This window comes from Nyctereutes procyonoides, unplaced genomic scaffold (assembly GCF_905146905.1).
Source record: "Nyctereutes procyonoides isolate TBG_1078 unplaced genomic scaffold, NYPRO_anot_genome, whole genome shotgun sequence".
In the NCBI taxonomy this organism is placed as follows: Eukaryota; Metazoa; Chordata; class Mammalia; order Carnivora; family Canidae; genus Nyctereutes; species Nyctereutes procyonoides.
The window spans coordinates 11,244,064-11,264,607 of NW_026575133.1; the positions used below are offsets into that span (position 1 = coordinate 11,244,064).

The window sequence follows — 20,544 nt, forward strand, 5'->3', positions numbered from 1 at the left end:
GCAAGGGGGAAAAAGTATCAATTTTGTGACATACAAATTCCCTAGTGATGATTCTATCTAGTGAAGTATCCAGGTTTCCCAATGGGTGGACAACGGTAACTTATCAGAGGATTATGTTTTATTTCCATGGGTCCATAGTAGAAGCCTAGTCCTAAGAAACAAACAAATGAACAAAACAGAGCTATAAATATCAGTACATTTGAAACTTCCAAACATTTGGAAGCAGGGTCCCCCATATCTACCCTTGGCCAAAGTTGCTCTGTTTACACCACCTACTATTTCAAATATTTTCCCCTTATTGTCCAGCCTAGGGTCACACCTAAAGGAGAAAACAGGAACTCACAGTCACTCAAGCTAATGTGTTAATTAAACCTTCAGAGTCCGACAGCAAAGTTCTCCACAAAGAAGAGAAGGATCAAAGCCTTTTACCCAATGACACTGTCTCAGCCGCCAGTAGAACGCTTCTCTTGCAAAATGAGTCAATGTCCTTTAACAAAAATCACAGAGTTGGCAGCACCTAAATAAGATTTATTTCCCTCTCTGTGTCTGGCTCTAAGGTTTCTTTTGACTGTCAGAACACAGACCTGAGAACTATCATTACTGTATGTCACATCAGAGAAAGCAGAGCAGCTTTCTCCAGCAATGCTAAAGGGGGGGAAGGGGGGGGGAGAGAGAGAGAGAGAGAGAGAGAGAGAGAGAGATATCAGGGAGAGGAAGATAGAATATATGAATTAGTTTTAGGAGGGCAGTATTCATCTACTAACCTCTGCCATAAACCCCAAAATACCATTCTTGAAGGGATTTTGGTATTGTTTTTATTGGACTGTGGTACAAAATATTGGGGAACATTTTTGAAGTAGAAATTTCAGAAAGGGAACAGGGAAAGGACTCGTTGCCTAAGAATGCAAGGCAGAAAGTCCTTCCTGCCTCAAATCATCCTAAACTATTGGAGACCACTTCCCTGCCTCAGTAAATAGAACATAATGAGCACAAACCCAATGCTCATCTATGCTCAAGATCTACTGTCAGCCTCAGGGCCTGACCCTCCACTCTGTCATTATGCTAGTCCCTGACTGTCAATACTTCTCCCTCCTGCCAGGCTCCTCTCCTGAATGATCTCTCTGTTTCCTCCTTCTCCTCCTCCCTCCCTCCCTCTTTCTTTCATTACTTATATTTTTTTTCCTCCTTTAGACATCTCTCACATTGGCTTGTGTTCTTGCCATCTGCCTTTGCTCTAAGAAGAGTACAGATAAAAATACAGTTAATTGCAAAGGATGCAATGGCAAGGGTTAGTTTTGTTATGAGCTTTTAACCAGTTGTTCAGCCATCCCTGGTACCATCCTCAGGAGGCTGCATAGCTGCAAGCTGGATCAGGAGCACTGGCTCCAAGGGCGGGGAAATTGGGATGCCACTGGGAGACAAAGAGCTTGGGGGTGGGAAAGACTGAGATTCATCAGCCTTGCTCAGCATTCCTGATCGACAGCCAACTAGGACGGAGAAGGAGGCACGAGAGCAGCTGTTGCTAATGCCCATTTTCCACCTTCTTCGCATTCACACGGTCGTTGAAACCCTAGCAGAGTAGCAACTTTCTTTGAAGAGAAATTCAACTTCCTTGTGCTGATGGCAAGAGCTCATACTCATCACTGTCCCTGCAAAGTCATCTTAATGTTTCTAAATCAGATCAATGTAGCCCCTCTTTTAACATCAGACAGGTACACATTAGGGATTTTGTTCTTGGCTAGGAAGTTGGTACAAGGACACAATTTGGTAAAAAAGAAGAGTGATAACATCTTTTAAACCTTTGTTTGATGGGACTGGATGCTTTCCCCACAAAGCTTCTCATGAAGACTTTCTCAGTCAGGAGGCAGGTCCCTGGGTTTCTGCCACACTGACTCCTTAGAGGCTGCCATATTGACAACACATCCTGCTGTGGGCACTCTTCAGGATTGCCTGCTCTCTCCTCTTTGCTTCTCTGCCCTTAACATTTTAGAGGCAGGAGGCCTGCAAATTGCACTTCTTGAGAAGGCTGACAGAAAACCTTGCCAGTTTTATTTTACTTGCTCATCCTAATACTGCCCTGGAGGATGGCCTGGGTACAAAGCACTCATCTACCTCTTGATTCTCTAGTTCTCACTGCTGTTACTGAATTCTTTTTAGGAAGAAAGAGATGGTACCTTGAGGACTTCAAATGAATCCCTAACACCAGGCTGGAGGCACTGCAAATATCAAGCTCTTTCCTCCACCAGCTTCAACAAGAAGAAAGAGAATCCGTCCACAGAAATCCACGGTCTTCAGAAGTATGCTCTGATGCTCTTGTTCTATAGTACAGGAGAAGGCCTGAACTCACTCTAAGGGAAAAACACATCCTGTTGTACCTAAAACAATTTAATAAAACTTCATTAAGTGCTGGCCTGAGCACTTTTCTTTTCCTTGGCTGGTAGGTACAGGGATAGAAGGTGAGAGAACCATGACGGCCATCACAGACCAGCTCTCCCATCCCAAACAGATGAAAATTCCTCAAAGAAAAAACAACAACAACAAAAAAAAAAAAACCCAAAAACAAGAAAAAAAGAAAGAAAATTCCTCAAAGAAAAGGCTAGCTTATCAGGGAACATCACAGACAATATATAATAATAACGTGTCACATTTTGTTCAGAGTCCTATGGTGGCCTATGTAGGAGAGGAAAAGGTGGGTATCCGACAGAGCGCTCAAGGTAGACCTAGGAGTATACTTAAAATTCCTTAAGATAACTATGTGGAAAAAATGTGTTCCAGAATGAATGGGTCGGTCTGAGCAAATAAACAGCAACAAAGCTTAGGGTAATGTTTTTCTTCTTTTGTGAATGGCAAGAAACCCAGCTTAACTGGCCTGCATGCAGAAAAGTGAAGCGGGAGCAGAGGCTATAAACAGAGCCTGCATCCAGGCAGGACAGATGCAATCCTACCAGAACTTATGGGGAGCTAATAGAGACTGGATCCAAATGTCACCAAGGCCCAAAGACAAGAGCATCAAGGCTGCGTATTCAGCCTTCGCCGATGGACAGTAAGCAGAAATGATGACACATCGCTGGCTTCATCAATTTCTCCTGTGGCTGGATTTGTCAAATCTGTCACTGGCCATTCCCCAGCTGTCACTGAAGTCTGTCACATGCCCCACAGTTGGGTCTGGCACTTTGAGGCAGGCTTGGGGGATTAGACATATGGAACTAGGGCTATCTGGGAAGAAGGGTCCACATGTGACCAAGGGCCACTTTCATCTGTGCATACTTCCCATGCACTCAGATCTGGAGGTACATATAAAAAATTATCAGATGGATCCTGGTCTTAAAGATTATCTAATATAGATGGAGAAATAAATACAAGATAAATAAAATAATTGGAAGCTGAAATCGGATGTATGTTACCAATCCCTCAATATCAATGAGTAGCCCTCAATAGCCATATGATCATACCATTATGTAAATGCACAGATGATAAAGCTCAGCAGTTCTGAAACAGAACTGGAAGATAACTGGAACCATGCCTCTGTAAGATGGACGCATCAGGACTGTGAAGATGGGAGGGAGGAGAGACAGACTGGTGGGAAGGTGCCACAACAGTGTGGAGGAGAGGCGAGTGCCTGAATTAGCTAGAGCTGCTGGGTATGAGGAGGAGGGAAGGGGACATCATTAAAAAATATAAACAAACAGGGATGCCTGGGTGAGTCAGTGTTTGAGCATCTGCCTTTGGCTCAGGTCATGATCCCAGGGTCTGGGGACTGAGTCCCACATCAGGCTCCCTACTGGGAACCTGCTTCTCCCTCTGCCTATGTCTCTGCTTCTCTCTCTCTGTCTCTCATGAATATATATATATATATATATATATATATATATATATATATATTCATTTAAAAATATAATATATATTCATTTAAAATATATACATATATTCATTTAAAAATAAAAAAGAGGGGATTCCTGGGTGGCTCAGCAGTTTGGCGCCTGCCTTTGGCCCAGGGTGTGATCCTGGAGTCCCGGGATCTGATCCCACATCAGCTCCTGGCATGAAGCCTGCTTCTCCCTCTGCCTGTGTCTCTGCCTCTCTCTCTCTCTCTCTCTCTCTCCACGTCTATCATAAATAAATAAACAAATAAATCTTTATAAAAATAAAAAAAGACATCTGACCAGAAGTGGGTCCCTTCTAGGCAGGGTGAAATTTTACATGCAGACTCCACTCTATCACCTGGGGTGCGGGGGTGCCTAGGAGCCAGACAGGGGTGCTTTTCATCTGGCTCACAGATCCCCCACCCCTTGCTTCCTCTCTCTTGTGATCTTCAAACAACAGTCCTCCCTCTGCTGTGAAATCAGCTCCTGAAATGGGTACAGCAGCATATGTCAGAGGGAAGAGTGGTAGGTGGGACAGGGAAGAGATTGTCACAGAAAAAAAAAAAAAAAGACAATTACAGAAAATTTAAAAATCACACAGATTTTCCTAGAGAGGCAAATGGGTTTTTGGTTTTTGGATTTATGGTACAATGAGGATGGACTGTGAAGACATTCAGACATAGGCTATAATATGGCTCTAGCAATCGCTTTACAGGCCACTTGAGAAAATTGTCTTAATTCCTTGAAGCCTCAGCCCCAAATGCTAAATGGGCACAATACTATCTCTAATGTGTGCTCTAAGAATGAAGTTGAGGGCACCTGGGTGGCTCAGTCAGTAAAGCATCTGCCTTTGGCTCACATCATGACTTCAAGTTCCTGGGATTGAGCCCCAAGTCAGGCTCCCTGCTCTGTGAGGAGTCTGCTTCTCCCTCTTCCTCTGTCGCTCCCCTTGTTTGTACTCCTTCTCTCTCTCAAATAAATAACTAAATAAATAAAATCTTAAAAAAAAATAAAGTTGAGCAATCGATGTAAAATGCCTTGCAGAATGCTTGCTACAGTGGTCAATTCTAGTACTCTCTCACTCATTTCTGCTATGGATTATTGCCTTTGGCATTCACTGACCTCAGACCTTGAGGGAGGAAGGAAGGAATGACAGGGAGAAGTAAACGACACTGCCCTCTTCTTCCAGACTTCCTGGAAGCAAGGGAGGGTCCTAGACAGAGCTTCCAATTTCCCAACCTCTAAGGCTAAATATTTTTTATCATGGTCTTTCCCAGAGCAACTGAAGCTGTTTGGCTTTGAATCTCAAGTCTTCTAGTCCTGGGTTATTTTCTCATTATGCCTGTAGTTGGATCAGCCAGGGAGGTGTTGGGGTTGAGCAAGTCAGGAGAGTGAGAGCCTCGAAGGTCTGTATTGGTGCCTTTTCATTTGGTAATATTTTATATTAAGAATGTAATTCAGTAAAGGAACCTGGAAATTTTAGGAGGATATGTGACTTCTGGTTTTTCTGCTCGCCAGCTATGTGATCTTGGCCTCTGGGTCCCTTGGGGCAATGGCTGTGCCATTTGTAATTTGTATTTACAATATCCTGGTAGGAGACTGGACAAGAAAACATTTTTAGTTTTATTTTTTAAAACATGAAAACCATCAAGTCATAAATTTCGCAAAACGTATTTACTCACAAGGCCAAGCCTTCTTCCTCCCAAAATCACTCTCCTTTTTGGCAACACCATTGCTTGCTACCACTCTTGTCATGGAGGAACTCAGAAAATCCTAGCATTATTCGATTTCTAAAAGCCCCCTGCCCCCCTTAGAGGCAGGTCTTTCCAGGTATCCCATGAGCTTTTTAAGAAAGAGATTCATGTTCTCTTAGGAGATCAAATGACCTTCAAACTCTCCCAGATTAGTGCCTGGATTAAAAAGGTTTCATAATCCATTCAGACAAGGACTAGTAGAACAGATCAAAAGAGCTGACCAAAGAGTTGTAAGCGAAAATATAACTCTCTTTCAAAGCTTAAATAGCTACCAAATAACATAATTGTGCCTGTTCAAACCTTAATCCCATTGACTTCTTTATAAAATGTCCATTTTTCCTTATTCTTGTAGCCCGTTCCATTCAAGCTGTTAGGAACAGATAGATCAAAGTGTCCCAGGCTGCAAGTGAAAAATAATGATACAACCTGATGAAACAAAGTATCTAAGGTGAACAGAGGCTTCTCTTGTTTACATATGATGGCATTTCAGCTTGAGAATGTTTTATAAACAAGCATTGGGGATGACATTTAGCAAGCTCCCTGGTTTCCACTCTAATTGCCAGTTTTGTACTTGGATACTTAAATTATTTACATATTCATGAGATTAGAAATCAGTTCTGACTTTGGAAAATTTCAAGCACATGGAAATCCTACCAAATCAGCATGGAATATAATGCTCAACATAGTTCTTATAAATAACTGAGGGCTTTTTTAACTAATGTAGTGCCTTGGGGAAACAGGATGGCATTTGGTAGATATCAGTTTCCTAAGTGTGTGTGCTTGTGCAGAAATTATTTGAGTATCTCCAGGGGGCTGAATTTCAAGGATCTATTTATTTTTTATTTAAGTCTTGCCCTTTTGACATTAAGGGGCTGCTAGGTCTATTCAGAAACAAACAGAGTTACTGTGAAGACAAATGCTTTAATATTTAATAGTTTACGGTTATTATAATCAATATTTTCTGAGTACTGTGTATTGGTTTTTCCTTTGCTTCATTCATTTTGGTTCCATGGTACCTTTTAGTAATTGAACGCTAAGAGGGGATTTGACATTGACTAAAATGTCTAGGACTTCGGGTGGGGAAGACACTACCACTAAGGCAGCATTGTGCCTAAATTCAGCTATGCCACACCAGGTCAGCTATCTCTCAGGCCTTTGAAATAATGCATTAGCTGGCATCTCCACGATGCTTGCTCTGTACCAGGCTCTGTGTTAAGTGTTTCATGTATGCCATGTCAGCATCCTCACACCGTCTTGTAATGCAGGTATTGTATACTTCATCGTTGGAGAACCAACAGAATGTCAGTGGCCTGCTAGAGGTCCCCCTAGCCACTGACAGGGCCTGACAGAGGAGAGAGCTCATGCTCTTACCTGCCTTGCTGTATCATCTACCACCAGTGAGAAACCAATATGACTGAGTTTTGGAAAATGCTGACATTCCTTTTCTCAAGCAGTCAAAATCTCCCAGGGAATTCCCAGCATCCAAAGGTGCCATGATCAGTAATAGCCTTCTGTTAGGACCCAGTCAGGAGAAGCGCAAAAGATGAAAAAGGAACGAAGGGAAGTTGTTTTTTTTTTTTCCCCTCCTAAGAATGGACATGAAACTAAAAGTATTTTTTAATTTACTTTCATGCAAGTTACTAAAATTCTATGGCATGCTATCAAACACACTGGCAGTATAATTTTTCTTTTCTATCAATATATCATTTTAACTCAAAGTCGGTCTTCAGTCACACAGAGAATGCCAACTGTTAGTATTTAGAGTTTCAAGAATCTGAAAAAGAGACTCCTTATCAAAATGTGTGCTCCCCCTTTAAAGTCACGTTTTGGTTTTGTGTGTATCTTACACATACACCTAAGTGCCAAAATATTGAAGGTGAGGCTAACACCCAAGCCTTAGGATCTCTTCTTTTGTAAACCGTGATTTGGAATGCAGAGGAATCACGCAGGTCCTCAGGTGATACCACTTGTACTGCCAAATCACAGAGCTCCAAAATAAGTGAAACAACACACACTGGTGAATATCTCAGAACTGCCACAAAGTAAGGGGGGCCCACCAAACTATCTCAAAGGTTTTTTCTTTTCTCCACAGAACTCATCACCCCATTTGGATGCATTTTTTTTTAATTCACAAAACAATTTAGCATCTCTTAAAATAAAGCAGACAGGGAGATCCATGAACAGGAGAAAAACAAAGACGATGGGAAAGGCAGAAGGGATACAAAAGGGACTGGGGACCCATGCAAGGCAGCAGGTGAGGTTTATCTGCCCTGCACAGTTTGCTGTTTTACATTTTTGAGTGAGTTATAAATACTTGAAAAAAAGAAAATATCACATTTCACATGAAGCAGGATTCCTTCTCTTGAAAAAATGCGAAAGTCTGGTGACACTGGGCGAGCCACCCTCGGTTGAATGGCAGGCTGGAGCTTCCCAACACCTCTCCGCCCCCACCCTTCTGAATGTCTACACAAACACCTGCTCTCCACTTCCCCACAGCTCAGACCCCACCGCTTTGTTCAGTCTGATTTCTTGCTTGTGGGAGGGGGAATTAACATTCATGGCCTTGCAGGACCTGGACATCCACAAGCCTGACGACAGGAAGTATATTGCACAGGACCAGGAAAAAGGGGTCAAGGGTGGCAGGCCCCCTGGCAGAGCTTGGCCAACCTGGAAAAGCAGAGTGAGGGAGCATCTCCTCCCCAGATGCTCAGGAAACTTCCTGTCCCTTTCGTGACATTGCAGACCCTCCCCTTCATCAATTGTTCCCCAGGCATGCCCCCAGTGGAGAGGCCTGAGCCCAGTGCCAGGCCATGGTGGCCTGCAAAGCGGAGGTGTGTGCATATCCTTATACTTTTCTCCTCTTTTTCCCTTTCAGTCACATCTGCGTTTTGTTTTCTCTCATTTCCAATGTTTCCCAACACATCATGTTTAGTGAGGTGTTTAAGGCAGAATGAGAGATGCCGTTGGAGGCAATGTTTTATAGCACAGTTTGTACACTAGTTTATTGCCAAATTAAAATAAAGATGTAATCTGGCAGGCTCAGCCTGCTGCTAAGCTTTCCTTGGGTGGTTTCCTACACAGAGGCAAGAAAGTGAGAGGAACTCTCTCTGGTTTCCATACCTGCTCGATATCCACCGGCAAAGAAACAAAAGGAGGCACAGAATGCTTGCTTCCTACTGCTTAATTACAGAAATAAAAAATAAATAAAGGAAAGAGAGATTTTGGTGCTCCTATGCTAAATGCCGTGAGTCCTTCATAGTGCCCACAGTGAATGACTGCTGTTCTGTAAGAATTCTAAGCAGTGGGACTTTATGGGACCAGTATCACTTGGTCCATCTGACACACAATTTCCATAATGTCTATAATGTTTATTTTTTTCTGGAAATTCCAAAGCTTTCCAAAGGCACAGCCTCACACGGACACTTTAGAAGCCAAGGAGGCTACCTCCTATGTCTAAACTGTATAAGGCCCCAGACAGGAGCTTCCTACGTAGCCAGAGTACTTCTTTCTGACTTCAGAGGAATGAGGGCTCCTAATCTCCATGCCCATTCAAGAAAGCTTTTACCTCTTGGCAACCGCCTCGACATTGCATATCACAGACAGATTTCTCTCAGGAAAAAAAAGACTAAAACATCAAAAAAAAAATCCTGATTTTTTTGAATTCTGATGGCATTCATCCATATGCATTTCTTGGTGATTAAAAGTTATTTTTCTAAAAAAGTCTGATTTCCTATGGAATTGATGGCCAGTAAAACTCTATCTTGGGCCAGAAAGGACAATCTGCTCAACAAAACTCTTTGAGTCCTTTAGAATGCTTACATCAAAAAGCCTCCACTGGGTATTGAGGCATTCAAGATGAAATGCAGGCAGAGCAGAACACCACAGCCCATATGGGCTCCATCCCGCAAGCCAGAGATCCAGACTCTGTCCTCAGGGCCTTAAAAGTCTCCTGCATTGAAGGAGAGAAAAAGTCATGGCAGGGAAATAAGGGGAAAACACAGTTGGCAAAAGAGGGAGAGTGTATACGCAAAAGAAGGAGAGTGTGTATGCAACAGAAGGAGTGTGTATGCAACAGAACGAGAGTGTGTATGCAATAGAAGGAGAGTGTGTATGCAAAAGGAGAGTATGTATGCAAAAGAAGGAGAGTGTATGCAACAGAAGGAGAGTGTGTATGCAAAAGAAGGAGTGTGTATGCAACAGAAGGAGAGTGTGTATGCAAAAGAAGGAGAGTGTGTATGCAACAGAAGGAGTGTGTATGCAACAGAAGGAGAGTGTGTATGCAATAGAAGGAGAGTGTGTATGCAAAAGAAGGAGAGTGTGTATGCAAAAGAAGGAGAGTGTATGCAACAGAAGGAGAGTGTGTATGCAACAGAAGGAGAGTGTGTATGCAAAAGAAGGAGGGTGTGTATGCAACAGAAGGAGAGTGTGTATGCAATAAAAGGAGAGTGTGTATGCAATAGAAGGAGAGTGTGTATGCAAAAGAGGGAGAGTATGCAAATGAGGAAGAGTATTATGCAACAGAAGGAGAGTATGTATGCAAAAGAGGGTAATATGGATGCAAAAGAGGGAATGTATGTCTGAGAAGACAATGTGGATGGGACACAAGGAAACAGGGAAGAGAGGAAGACCCCTCTGTTCACAGGCGAGTCTGAACAAGTTGCCACCTGAAGAAGATTCTAAGAGACAAAACCTTTTGCTTGAGGATTCTGTTTGCCATAGGTTGGTACAGAAAAGCATCCAGTGAGCGAGTACAAGCGCTGAGGCAAGGGTCCTTAGCTAGGAGTTCTGCCGCAGTAGCAATTGCTGTGTCACAGAAAAACTGATGAGCAATCCTTACATGAAAGAATAAAAGTTCATTTTTCCCGGGCAAATACAGTTGCTGGCCTGCCGACCTTCCTCGGTGCTCACTGCTGCATCTCGTCAGTGGTAAACACGCCATGATTCATGGGTGATTGCCACCTATTATTTCCAGATCACTGACCCACCTGAGTGGTCACAGACCCTCTCAACTTGACTTCCGGCCAAAAGTACCAGCCAATGGCTTATCTGATGGCTGCAGCCCATTCCCCTCCCAGCAAATGCCACTCTCCTTCATTCTGTGATTCGAGCCCTGAGCCAGGGAGTACTTTAACCCCGATTTATATTAGAAGGTTATTCACAATTTTTTTTTTCCAGGGTGATTTCACCTTCGTTCTTTCCTGGAAAAAGAAAGCTCAGCGGAAAGGCTGGTTTCTGCCTATCTGCTAATCTCAAGATGTCACATGTCAAATTTCATGTAAGCCTTCATTCTATTCACTGAACTTTGACATGACCACTCAATACCAATGAGTGGTATTTCCCTTTGGGGAGACTCATTAACTTCTCAGGTATGTGGTTTGCTAGCTACATACCTACAAGGACTGTTAAGGCTTCCTCTAGCTCTATGATGACAGAATTCATTGGCTCTGTGGTCACAGAGGATACTTTTTGGTCCATACCAGGACTACAATGATACCATCCTAACTGGTCTTCTTGCCTTTTTTTTTTTTTTTAAGATTTATTTATTTATTCATTCAGAGGGAGCAAAGAGAGAGGCAGAGACACAGGCAGAGGGAGAAGCAGGCTCCATGCAGAAGCAGGGTCTCCAGGATCACACCCCAGGCTGCAGGCGGCGCTAAACCGCTGCGCCACCGGGGCTGCCCGTCTTCTTGCTTTTGACCTCATATTACCACAGTTCATCCTAAAATCGCTACCAGATTAACCTTTGTAATCTATACCTCTGAACACACCTTTCCACTGACCAAAATTTTCACAAGTCTCCTAAATACAAAAACAAAACAAAACAAAACAAAAACCCCAAACTTATTCTGTCTTGTAGTCAAACAGTCAAACCAATTAAAAAAAAATCAAGATCAGATTCCGAATATATACACGGAATTAATATTACTAGAGTTCAGTTTCGGCCAAATGGACATATTCCCAACCATGTAAGCATGGTTCTCCTAACTTTTATTATGGTTCATGACATTCTTCTTGTGTAAAGTATGACCCTCCAAACAGAATTATGACATATATTCTTTAAGATCAAAGTGAAATCATTTCATAAGATCTCCATCTCCTGAACTTTGGGCTGCCAATTTCATATAATCCATCCAGCTACTTCAACTGGGTATCTATTATGTGTGAATGAGGGCACTGCCTTTTTGGCCTTAGACTACTGGCGAACTCATGTACATTTATCTTCTCTTCCCACGTGGATAGAATGCTCCTTGATAAAGTTATTTCAGACCAACAGTTCACCATGATGAGCACCTAAAACAGATGTGGATCTGTACACATCCATTTCAAAGCAAAGAGAGCCAATGCCAAGTACTGTTCACCAAGTACTGTGGCTGAGTTGGGGCCACAACTCGGATGTCCTCACTCCTCCAAGGTTATCCACTTTGCCACAGTGATTGTGGGGGGCACTGTTTGAAGTGCTGGGACATGAAGGGTTACACTTCTGGGCATCTCCTCTAGCACAACTGCAGAGATGCAGAGTTTTCACTTAGGCAGGTAAATCTGGCCCTCATCATGCCTCTGGGGAAAATTAACCAACTGTCAAATAAAATATAATAACCCAGTGGATTAAATGACTAATACGCTGTGTCCTGAGCTGCTCAGCCTTGCCTCTGGTAACTGCACCATCCTGGACAGATGCACTGTGGCTTAACTCCAGAAATGGAATTGTACATTCTGCTGAAAGGGGAGGCAGGCTGCTTAAGAGGAAAAAAATACTAATTGTAAATCTTTTCTATTTTTAGGCCCAATGTGCATTTTACTTGGCAGTAAGGACAGCATGAATAAAATTCCATTCCTAAGTATTTGAATTTGGTCCCTCCAAAACGTTCATATCAGTGTAGAGGCCTTGAAAGGTTGCTTCCACCATTCCCCTCCTTTCAGGAAGAACCCTGCACATCTAACATCTTCCCAACCGAAACAAACAAACAAACAAACAAAAAAACCTTTAATACCCTCCTCACTCACAGAAATCTAGTATTTCTTTTAATGTATGTAATTTCAAGCAGCCCCAATGGCTTAGTGGTTTAGCGCCACCTTCAGCCCAGGGTGTGATCCCGGGGACCCGGGATCGAGTCCTGCACGGGGCTTCCTGCATGGAGCCTGTTTCTCCCTCTGCCTGTGTCTCTGTCTCTGTCTCTGTCTCTCTCTCTCTCTCATTAATAAATAAATAAATAAACCTTTTAAAAAAGAATTTGATGTATATAATTTCTAGCACAAGATTCCTATAAAAATAATTTGCAGGATAACTTCTCTGAATCATGCACTTCACAAAGAGCATTCAAACACTGCACCTACTTCCGGTCAGCTATAGTCTGTTATTTGCCTGTGAATATTTTATGTCTTTAATTATATTTGCTGTTGCTAGTCTTATGTTCCACCTGAAAATTTACATTTCTTAAAGGCAGGAGTAAAAGGTATTTTATAGTGTATCTGTAGTATAGAGTACATAATATATTTAATAGTACGTATCCCATAAAATATATACACATATCACACAGACACACACACAACTTCATTCAATGCTTTCTTAAAAAGTGGACTTCTCCTTCTATCCAATCACCAAGAGCAGACAAATCTTGAAACTACTTGATTCTGAATAATATCATCTATGGACATTATTATTGCTCCTCTGGCCATTTCTCTCACTGTTTTAGCAAACCCCTGAGTTAGGGCTCTTCACCTTCGCTTGTCCTTCCATAGAAGGCTCTGAGAAAAGCAATGGGTCCTTTATCCAGAAATATGATCACATTTCCACATGCACAAAACAGTCTCAAAATCCAGGGGGGGTTGGGAGCTCCTCATGGTCTGCAGCATCTAGGTGGAGAACTGCTTCTCCACAATACCTTCCTTAGTGTCAGGCTTTTCCCTTATATCCTGTTTCAGATGTTGACACAGCTCCAGCAAGCACCCTGAGATCCTCCCCACTGCCCCTGACCCCTTGGCTCAGAGTTCAGGCTACCACACAGAACAAAAGTCACCACTGAGAAGAAATGTAGAGATCGTTAGCTAGTGGTCTGTTCTCCAGAAAGCCATGTACTGTTGTCTCAAACAAGGTAATCATGCTCACCTTTTGGTCTTGGCTGTATGCCAGAATCCAGTCCTCTTGCTTGGGGTGGAAAAGTAAGCTTTGGATATAAAAGTTCAGCCGGTACTTTTGATAGGTGGCCCCTTCATCTGAGCTGATCAATAAACTGCTCTCAATCTCCGGGTCTGTGAGTAACATAATCTGCAGCCAAGAATTGTTGGGGAAAGAAAACAACAGAAAGTTAAGTTTACATTCTACAAAACTTATAAACAAGCTAAAATTTTGGAAAGAGAGGAAAAAAAGAGCAAAGAATGTTCAGTCAAACAAGGACCTTGACTCTGCCGGTTTGTTCTCCTGGACAAATGCCACGAAACTATTTTCTCTAAAAAAAAACCTCAAAGAGGCAGAAACAGGTGGAAGGAAGGAAGAGTTCATAGAGGAGTGCATTTTATTTTCCTCTCTGGGGCTCCTTGTTTTTTCCCCAAGGTCATTTCCTTAATCTAAAATATATCTCAGTCTGCCCCCTAACCTTAGCCTTCTTTTTTATTGTGTCTTGTATACTTTTCATTTTGGGAGAATAAAAGAGCAAGACTTGTCACAGTCTGTTGTGATTAAGGTGGAAAGAAACAGAAATAGGATGGGGTCCACCAGTTTCTCTCTTTTATTCAGATCAGCCCTCTTATTCAGATCAGTAATACTCTCATATCATTCTATCTTTGGTCTGATTTTCTGAGTCTTGACTCAAAGGCTGAGCTTCCTAAAGCCTTCTCTGGAAATTGTACAAAGGCCACTTTAAACTTTTTAACCTATTTTATAATTTCCGTATTTATTTTGCTTATCATCTACATACTCCCTAGTAGTACATAAAACTCCATGAGAATAGTGGGTTTGGACATTTCTTTTTTTTTTAATGATAAATTTATTTTTTATTGGTGTTCAATTTGCCAACATACAGAATAACACCCAGTGCTCATCCCATCAAGTGCCCCCCTCAGTGCCCGTCACCCATTCACCTCCACCCCCGCCCTCCTCCCCTTCCACCATCCTTAGTTCATTTCCCAGAGTTAGGAGTCCTTATGTTCTTTCTTTTTCTCCCCCACAGGTATATTCTCAGCAGCTAGAGTAACGCCCAGCATATTTTATAGACTCAATAAATATTTTCTAAATGAATGAATAAGTAAATTAATGAATGAACAAAAAGAGCTCTCAGAGTAGTCACATGGAACTAGAAAGACACCCAGAACAGTCTGAGTAGGTACAAATGGGAGCGCCATGGAAAGAGGAGCAGGATGGCCTTCTCAATCTTTAGCCTACTTACCAAAGACTATGCTTTACATGTGTACACATCCACAGCTTCAGAGGCTTTGCACTTTCTTGTTAGGACAGTTAACCATGGCCAGAGTGGGGTGAACAATCCACAAAAGGAACAAGATGGAGGAGCTGCCCTGACTGCTTTTTATTCTCTCATTTTATGCCTCTAGGAACGTGTGATAAAGTACCTCATTCCCGACTCTCTGCAGGTCTGCTTTCACTCACTCAAAGTGCACACCTAATGCCTCCAGACAGGTGGCCTTAATGCTACCCACTGACTTCTTCCCCATCAACTTATTAATTGGCACTTTCTGAGTTTGGTTCAGAGAGGCATGAAAGATGTGCTTAATGTGTGGCCATATGAAGAGAAATCACTGCAGCCCAGGGTTTAAAGATTGCCAGCTAAGGATGTAGTAATTCCAGGAAAAGAAGAGAGAGGAAAGAAAAAAAAAATAGAGCCACGTCACAAAAGATCCACATGCCAGACAAACACACGGAGCTTTCTCAAGCATTTGGAGGCAATCGGATTAAAACCTCAGAATAGTGTCATCTTTGAAAGTGGTGTCCTGTCATTGCAAATGGCACATGAAGAGCACATACCAGACACTCTCCGAATGAACTGTGTCTATGTAACCCAGGAGGATTTCAAGGTTCCTTGCCATTCCTTCAACCTGCCCCTTCTTGAAGAGGGGAAAGGGATGTGCTGGAATGAGGGGAACACTGGCTGTCAGCCACACTCCAGACAAGATGAAAAGCACACATGAAACCGGAGTCTAATTGCCTCATTCTGTGTTCCAGGGAAGCCACTGTCTACCAACCAGAAATTCTGACAAAGTTATATAGGTTTCTCTGTCTCACATACACCAGCGGACAGTGTTCTCTCATCGGATGGCTGAGACAGAACCACCAGCTAATCTACTAAGTACAAAGTCACGTATCTTCCTTAAAATCTAGTGTATGCATTAAGCAAGGATGTTCAGATGGCTCCTAAATTTACAACAATACTTCCAGGTGATTTCATATTTATTGGCACATAAAAGCTGTCATTTTCCAAATAACAAAGAAGCCATCAAATGATCACATTGCTTTGTGTCTCCAGCCACAATTAACAATAATATATAACAACCTTTTGCCACTACTGCCCAAAAGTAATTTCCATGATAATGTGAAGTGGTTCAATTTTATAGAGCACCCATTGTCTCAGGCAAGGTGATTTTTTTTTCCTCCTCTGATATTCTAGCTCCCTGTTAACCAAAATATGTTTTCCTTTTTTCCCATGAGTGCAGATTTCACCACCTGCTTCTTCTGGCAGAGTATTTCATCAAAATAAAAACAGTAGGCCTACAGAATATCCTCAAATCAAGCTGATTTTCATGTGTCATCTAAAATCTTTTTGGGGCCCCTGGTGGCTCAGTTGGTTAAGCATCTGCCTTTGGCTCAAGTCATGATCTCAGGGTCCTGGGATCGAGCCCTGCATCGGGGCTCAGCGGGGGGTCTGCTTCTCCCTCTCTGTTTCTCTGCCTCTCCCCTACTCCCTGCTGATGCTCTCTCTCTCTCATATGCCTGCTCTCTTTCTCAAATAAATAAAATCTTTAAAAATAATAAATAAATATCTCTGATACTCATGTATGCTCTAAATCATCAGACTATATGAGATATTCTGCTTCCAGATACTACTGGATGAGGGAAGATAGAATAACACAAGTATTTTTAAACATATGGATACTTAATATTGAATAAACAAAACTCATGGCTTCCTTTATTTTTATTCTGAGTGTTGAAAATATATAGACCAAAATCTCACCTTCACTCTACTGTCCTCACCTGAAACCCTCTCTCTGAAAAATCTGTGGAGGATGTCAGGAAATTCCCCCTGTAAAATTTATAGATGTGTCTGTATTACATAAGCTTTCCAGTGGTTCCTCTCTCAAATCTCTGCTCAAATCCACGCAAAACAAACAGGTCAATCTGGATCCATTTTTATTTAGCCATTTTTTATTGCACAAACTTTGTAAGACTGCCAGCAGAATTCAAAATACAAGAAAAATAAATTGTTCATGACCCTATTCCTTCAACAAGTCAAACTATATGTGTGCTTCCCTCTACTGCTGTATTCACATCTATATAATATTATGGATGTAATGGTTTTTTTTCCCATTTAATGTTATGACCTATGTTCATTTGCAACTGAACCATAAACACACAAGTGCCTGTACACACATGAGTATGTACCACTGTGTACAATGTATTTCAATTACTTAATCACAGCCTTCAACATAATTAGGTTACAATCAGTGCAGTGGCTGAATGGCAATAAGTACTTAAATTATTAACTGAATAAATGAAATTTTATTATTTCAGTCTTTAAATTCAAATTCTTCAGTAATTTATTCCTACATAAATTGGGTTTGTTGTGTCCTTTTGAAGGTTATTAAAAGTAAATCAAGTTAATAATAAGGAATTTAAGCAAGTTCTAAACAGAAAATGTTTAACCTATTTGAGAAAAAAAGTAACAATGTAAACATAAATGTGATCCAATCTTTAGACATAAATGATGTATTTATGTCTATTTATAAATAAAGTCCTATCTTCTGCAGTAGGTGTTCTCTTGGGAAATATTATCAAAATAGTACCTTCAAGTTAGTGAATACTCCTAAGAAAATAACAGATTACATTTCTCAGAAATGTTCAATGATCCCTGGTTTTGCTGGTTTGCCTTGGCTCTCTGCCCCCTTCTGGTTTTTCATGTTTAATCCTCTGCATTCTAGAATATGTTCAGAAAGTGAATTTTAGGAGGACCAGGTAAAAGGCATGAACCTAAACTTCGTGCAGTTCCTCCAGTGAACTCTCTAAGAGGGATCTTTGTTTACCTGTCATAAAGCTTGGTCCACAGTAGGTCCATCCATCTTTGTAAATAAATGAATGAATGAATGAAAAAATCAGTGAGTGACTAAGTCCTCTTCATACATGACTTTGGCTGAAAGCAGCCCATGGATCCCTGTGACACTGAGAGCCTAAGTTCTCTGGAATAAATCCCTGCTGTCATACTTGGAGGCAAGGGGGGGCAGGGAGAGGCAAGGGGAAGAGTGTCTTTAAGAGGAAAGTAATTATTCTCTGTTCAGATCAGCCCATGAGTGATTAGAACCAGTTTGCTTATGCCTTGCAGGGTGTGCAGACACTGCACTGACTGCATCTGCAGATGAATTGTTTTCCATAGAAAGTCAATAATGGCGACACAGGCTCCCGCCACCCAACCCTAAGCAATCATTCATCATCCACTTTGGGAGAGGAAAGAAACTTTATTTGCTTTTCCTAGAGGTGACAAATGAACATGAAATGCAATTTATGGATTTAAAATATGTCACTTCTCCCTTTTTTTGGTATTAGTCCTTCTGACAACTCAGTGTCATCAGAAATTAAATGCATCTTTACTCTCTTTGACTTGCTCCAGATTCAACATATGGCTACATGACGTAATTCTACAAAAGGCTGCCTGGCAGTCTTCTGATCCTTCCGGGTGCCTCCTGAGGACACTCCTCCCTAAGGAATACTGCCATGGTTTACTTTTCCAGATTCTTTTCCTAGATGTATTGTTTTTGGAGTTCTGCCACTTAACCTCTTTAGATGAGGTGGGAGATAGTCAGGAGCGGCTTCACTACCTGCAGGAATATACCTGTCCTACCATTCCTTTGGTCCTAAAGCACAGAGTATTTATTTATGTGTGGCTCATTACTTGTTTGCTCATTTGTCTACCCCTTGTCATTCATGGACTGTGATCACGAAGTGGCAATATACTGGGGATATCTCTCTCGCGCTTTGCTTAAGGTGTAACTCAGATCCAGATGCCTGTATCACAGGTACATAACAAATACTTTCCATAATGATAATTACAATGACAGAGAAAAATAGCGGCTGCAGCAATTGGGCACTCCAGTTGTCTAACACCACTATATTCAAACAAGAGTCTATCTGTAAACATTGTATCAGGCTATTTTCAAACCTCTGGCTTCAATATTAAAAACAAATTAAGTAAAATTGAATCAGAGCAAGCAAATAATTTGCTGATCAATGTAGGTGCAAAAACTGCTTATTACCAATGTGAGCTGAGTATTTATCAGACAAGCAGAGGGTGAGAGCTATAAGCGCTTATTAATTGACTACTATTTGGAGGACAGTATTAGGGAAAGTTATACAGGATCCTAGAATGACCCATGAAAAGGAAATCACTGAACTATAAACAATAGCAAGAAAAGAACAGGGAAGTGATTAAATAGAACAAAAAAAAGTTCAAATAAGTAAATTGATAGAATCTGTGGAAAGGTAGACCTAGTGTGCAATCACTTGCCCTAAATCCCACTCTTACCCACCCCCCCAAACTCAGTGAGGCTCATCTAATGCACAATCCATGTTCATTAACACAAAATCAGGTCATTCAATACTAAGAGACCAAGAGAACGTTTGGGCAACAGACTATCTACTCATGACCTGAAAGCTGAGTCAAGGAAATTGCTGGGAAACTTTGGCATCATATTCTAAAGAGTTTATTTTCTGAGTTTAAACTTTTTTTCCCTTCTTAATGCAGACCCAAAGGCTTTGACTTTTTAGGGGGAAAAATAATTTCCAGAAGTATATACAATTTCAGTCCTTCACATCTCTTACTAAAGCCTTGTCAGAAAACTCTACCTATTTATTATTACATAACAATAAGCTACACTCTTTTTGCCCAACACTATAGAGAACAAAGAAGAAGAATAAGGTTCACAAGGAATGACATTGTATGGGTTACACTCCTTGGAAAACAGTTCAAGAAAGAAAGCTTTAAAAATATTTCTTCTTAGGGTGCCTGGGTGGCTCAGTCAGATAAGCATACAACTGTTGGTTTTGGCTCAGGTCACGATCTCAGGATCTGGGGACTGGGTGCTGAGTAAGGAACCTGCTTAAGGTTCTCTTTTTCCCTCCCTCTGTCCCTCCCCTAAAAAAAAAAAGTTTTCTTTTTTTTAAGATTTTATTTATTCATGAGAGACACAGAGAGAAAGAAAGAGAGAGAGAGAGAGAGAGAGAGAGAGAGAGAGAGAGAGAGAGAGAGAGAGGCAGAGATACAGGCAGAGGGAGAAGCAGGCTCCATGCAGGGAGCCTAACATGGGACTTGATTCCAGGTCTCCAGGATCAGACCCTGGGCTAAAGGCGGCGCTAAATCGCTGAGCCACCTGGGCTGCCCCTCTTATTTCTCTTAGAACTAATGAAGTAATGAACATAATCCTCTCCTTTGACTCAAGTTCGAGAATCTCAAACTAAAAAACACCATTTCACGGTAAAACTATTTCCATTACCATAGATGAAACTGACCCTCCCACAAAGGAAACCTATGCTCAGGTATGTATTGCTGTGAATGTCTGTACGTTTTCAGAAAAGACAAAGAAAGAATGTATGTTTGGCGAAGGTCATTCATGTCATGAGAAGAAGGAAAAACACACCATAAATATGTACTATCATCATAGAAAATAACACGGGGCCTAACTCCAAAGATGGATATGAGTTTCATCTCTGCTAT

The 20,544-nt window shown here is 41.5% G+C and overlaps 1 protein-coding gene across 1 annotated transcript in view; it reads right to left on the reverse strand.

Annotated features, from left to right (window-relative positions):
• SORCS1 (sortilin related VPS10 domain containing receptor 1) overlaps positions 1–20,544 on the reverse strand; it is a 495,004-nt gene that overhangs the window by 166,604 nt on the left and 307,856 nt on the right. The window contains 1 exon segment of the mRNA XM_055300554.1: positions 13,725–13,883. Within this exon segment, the coding sequence (XP_055156529.1) occupies positions 13,725–13,883 (159 nt within the window).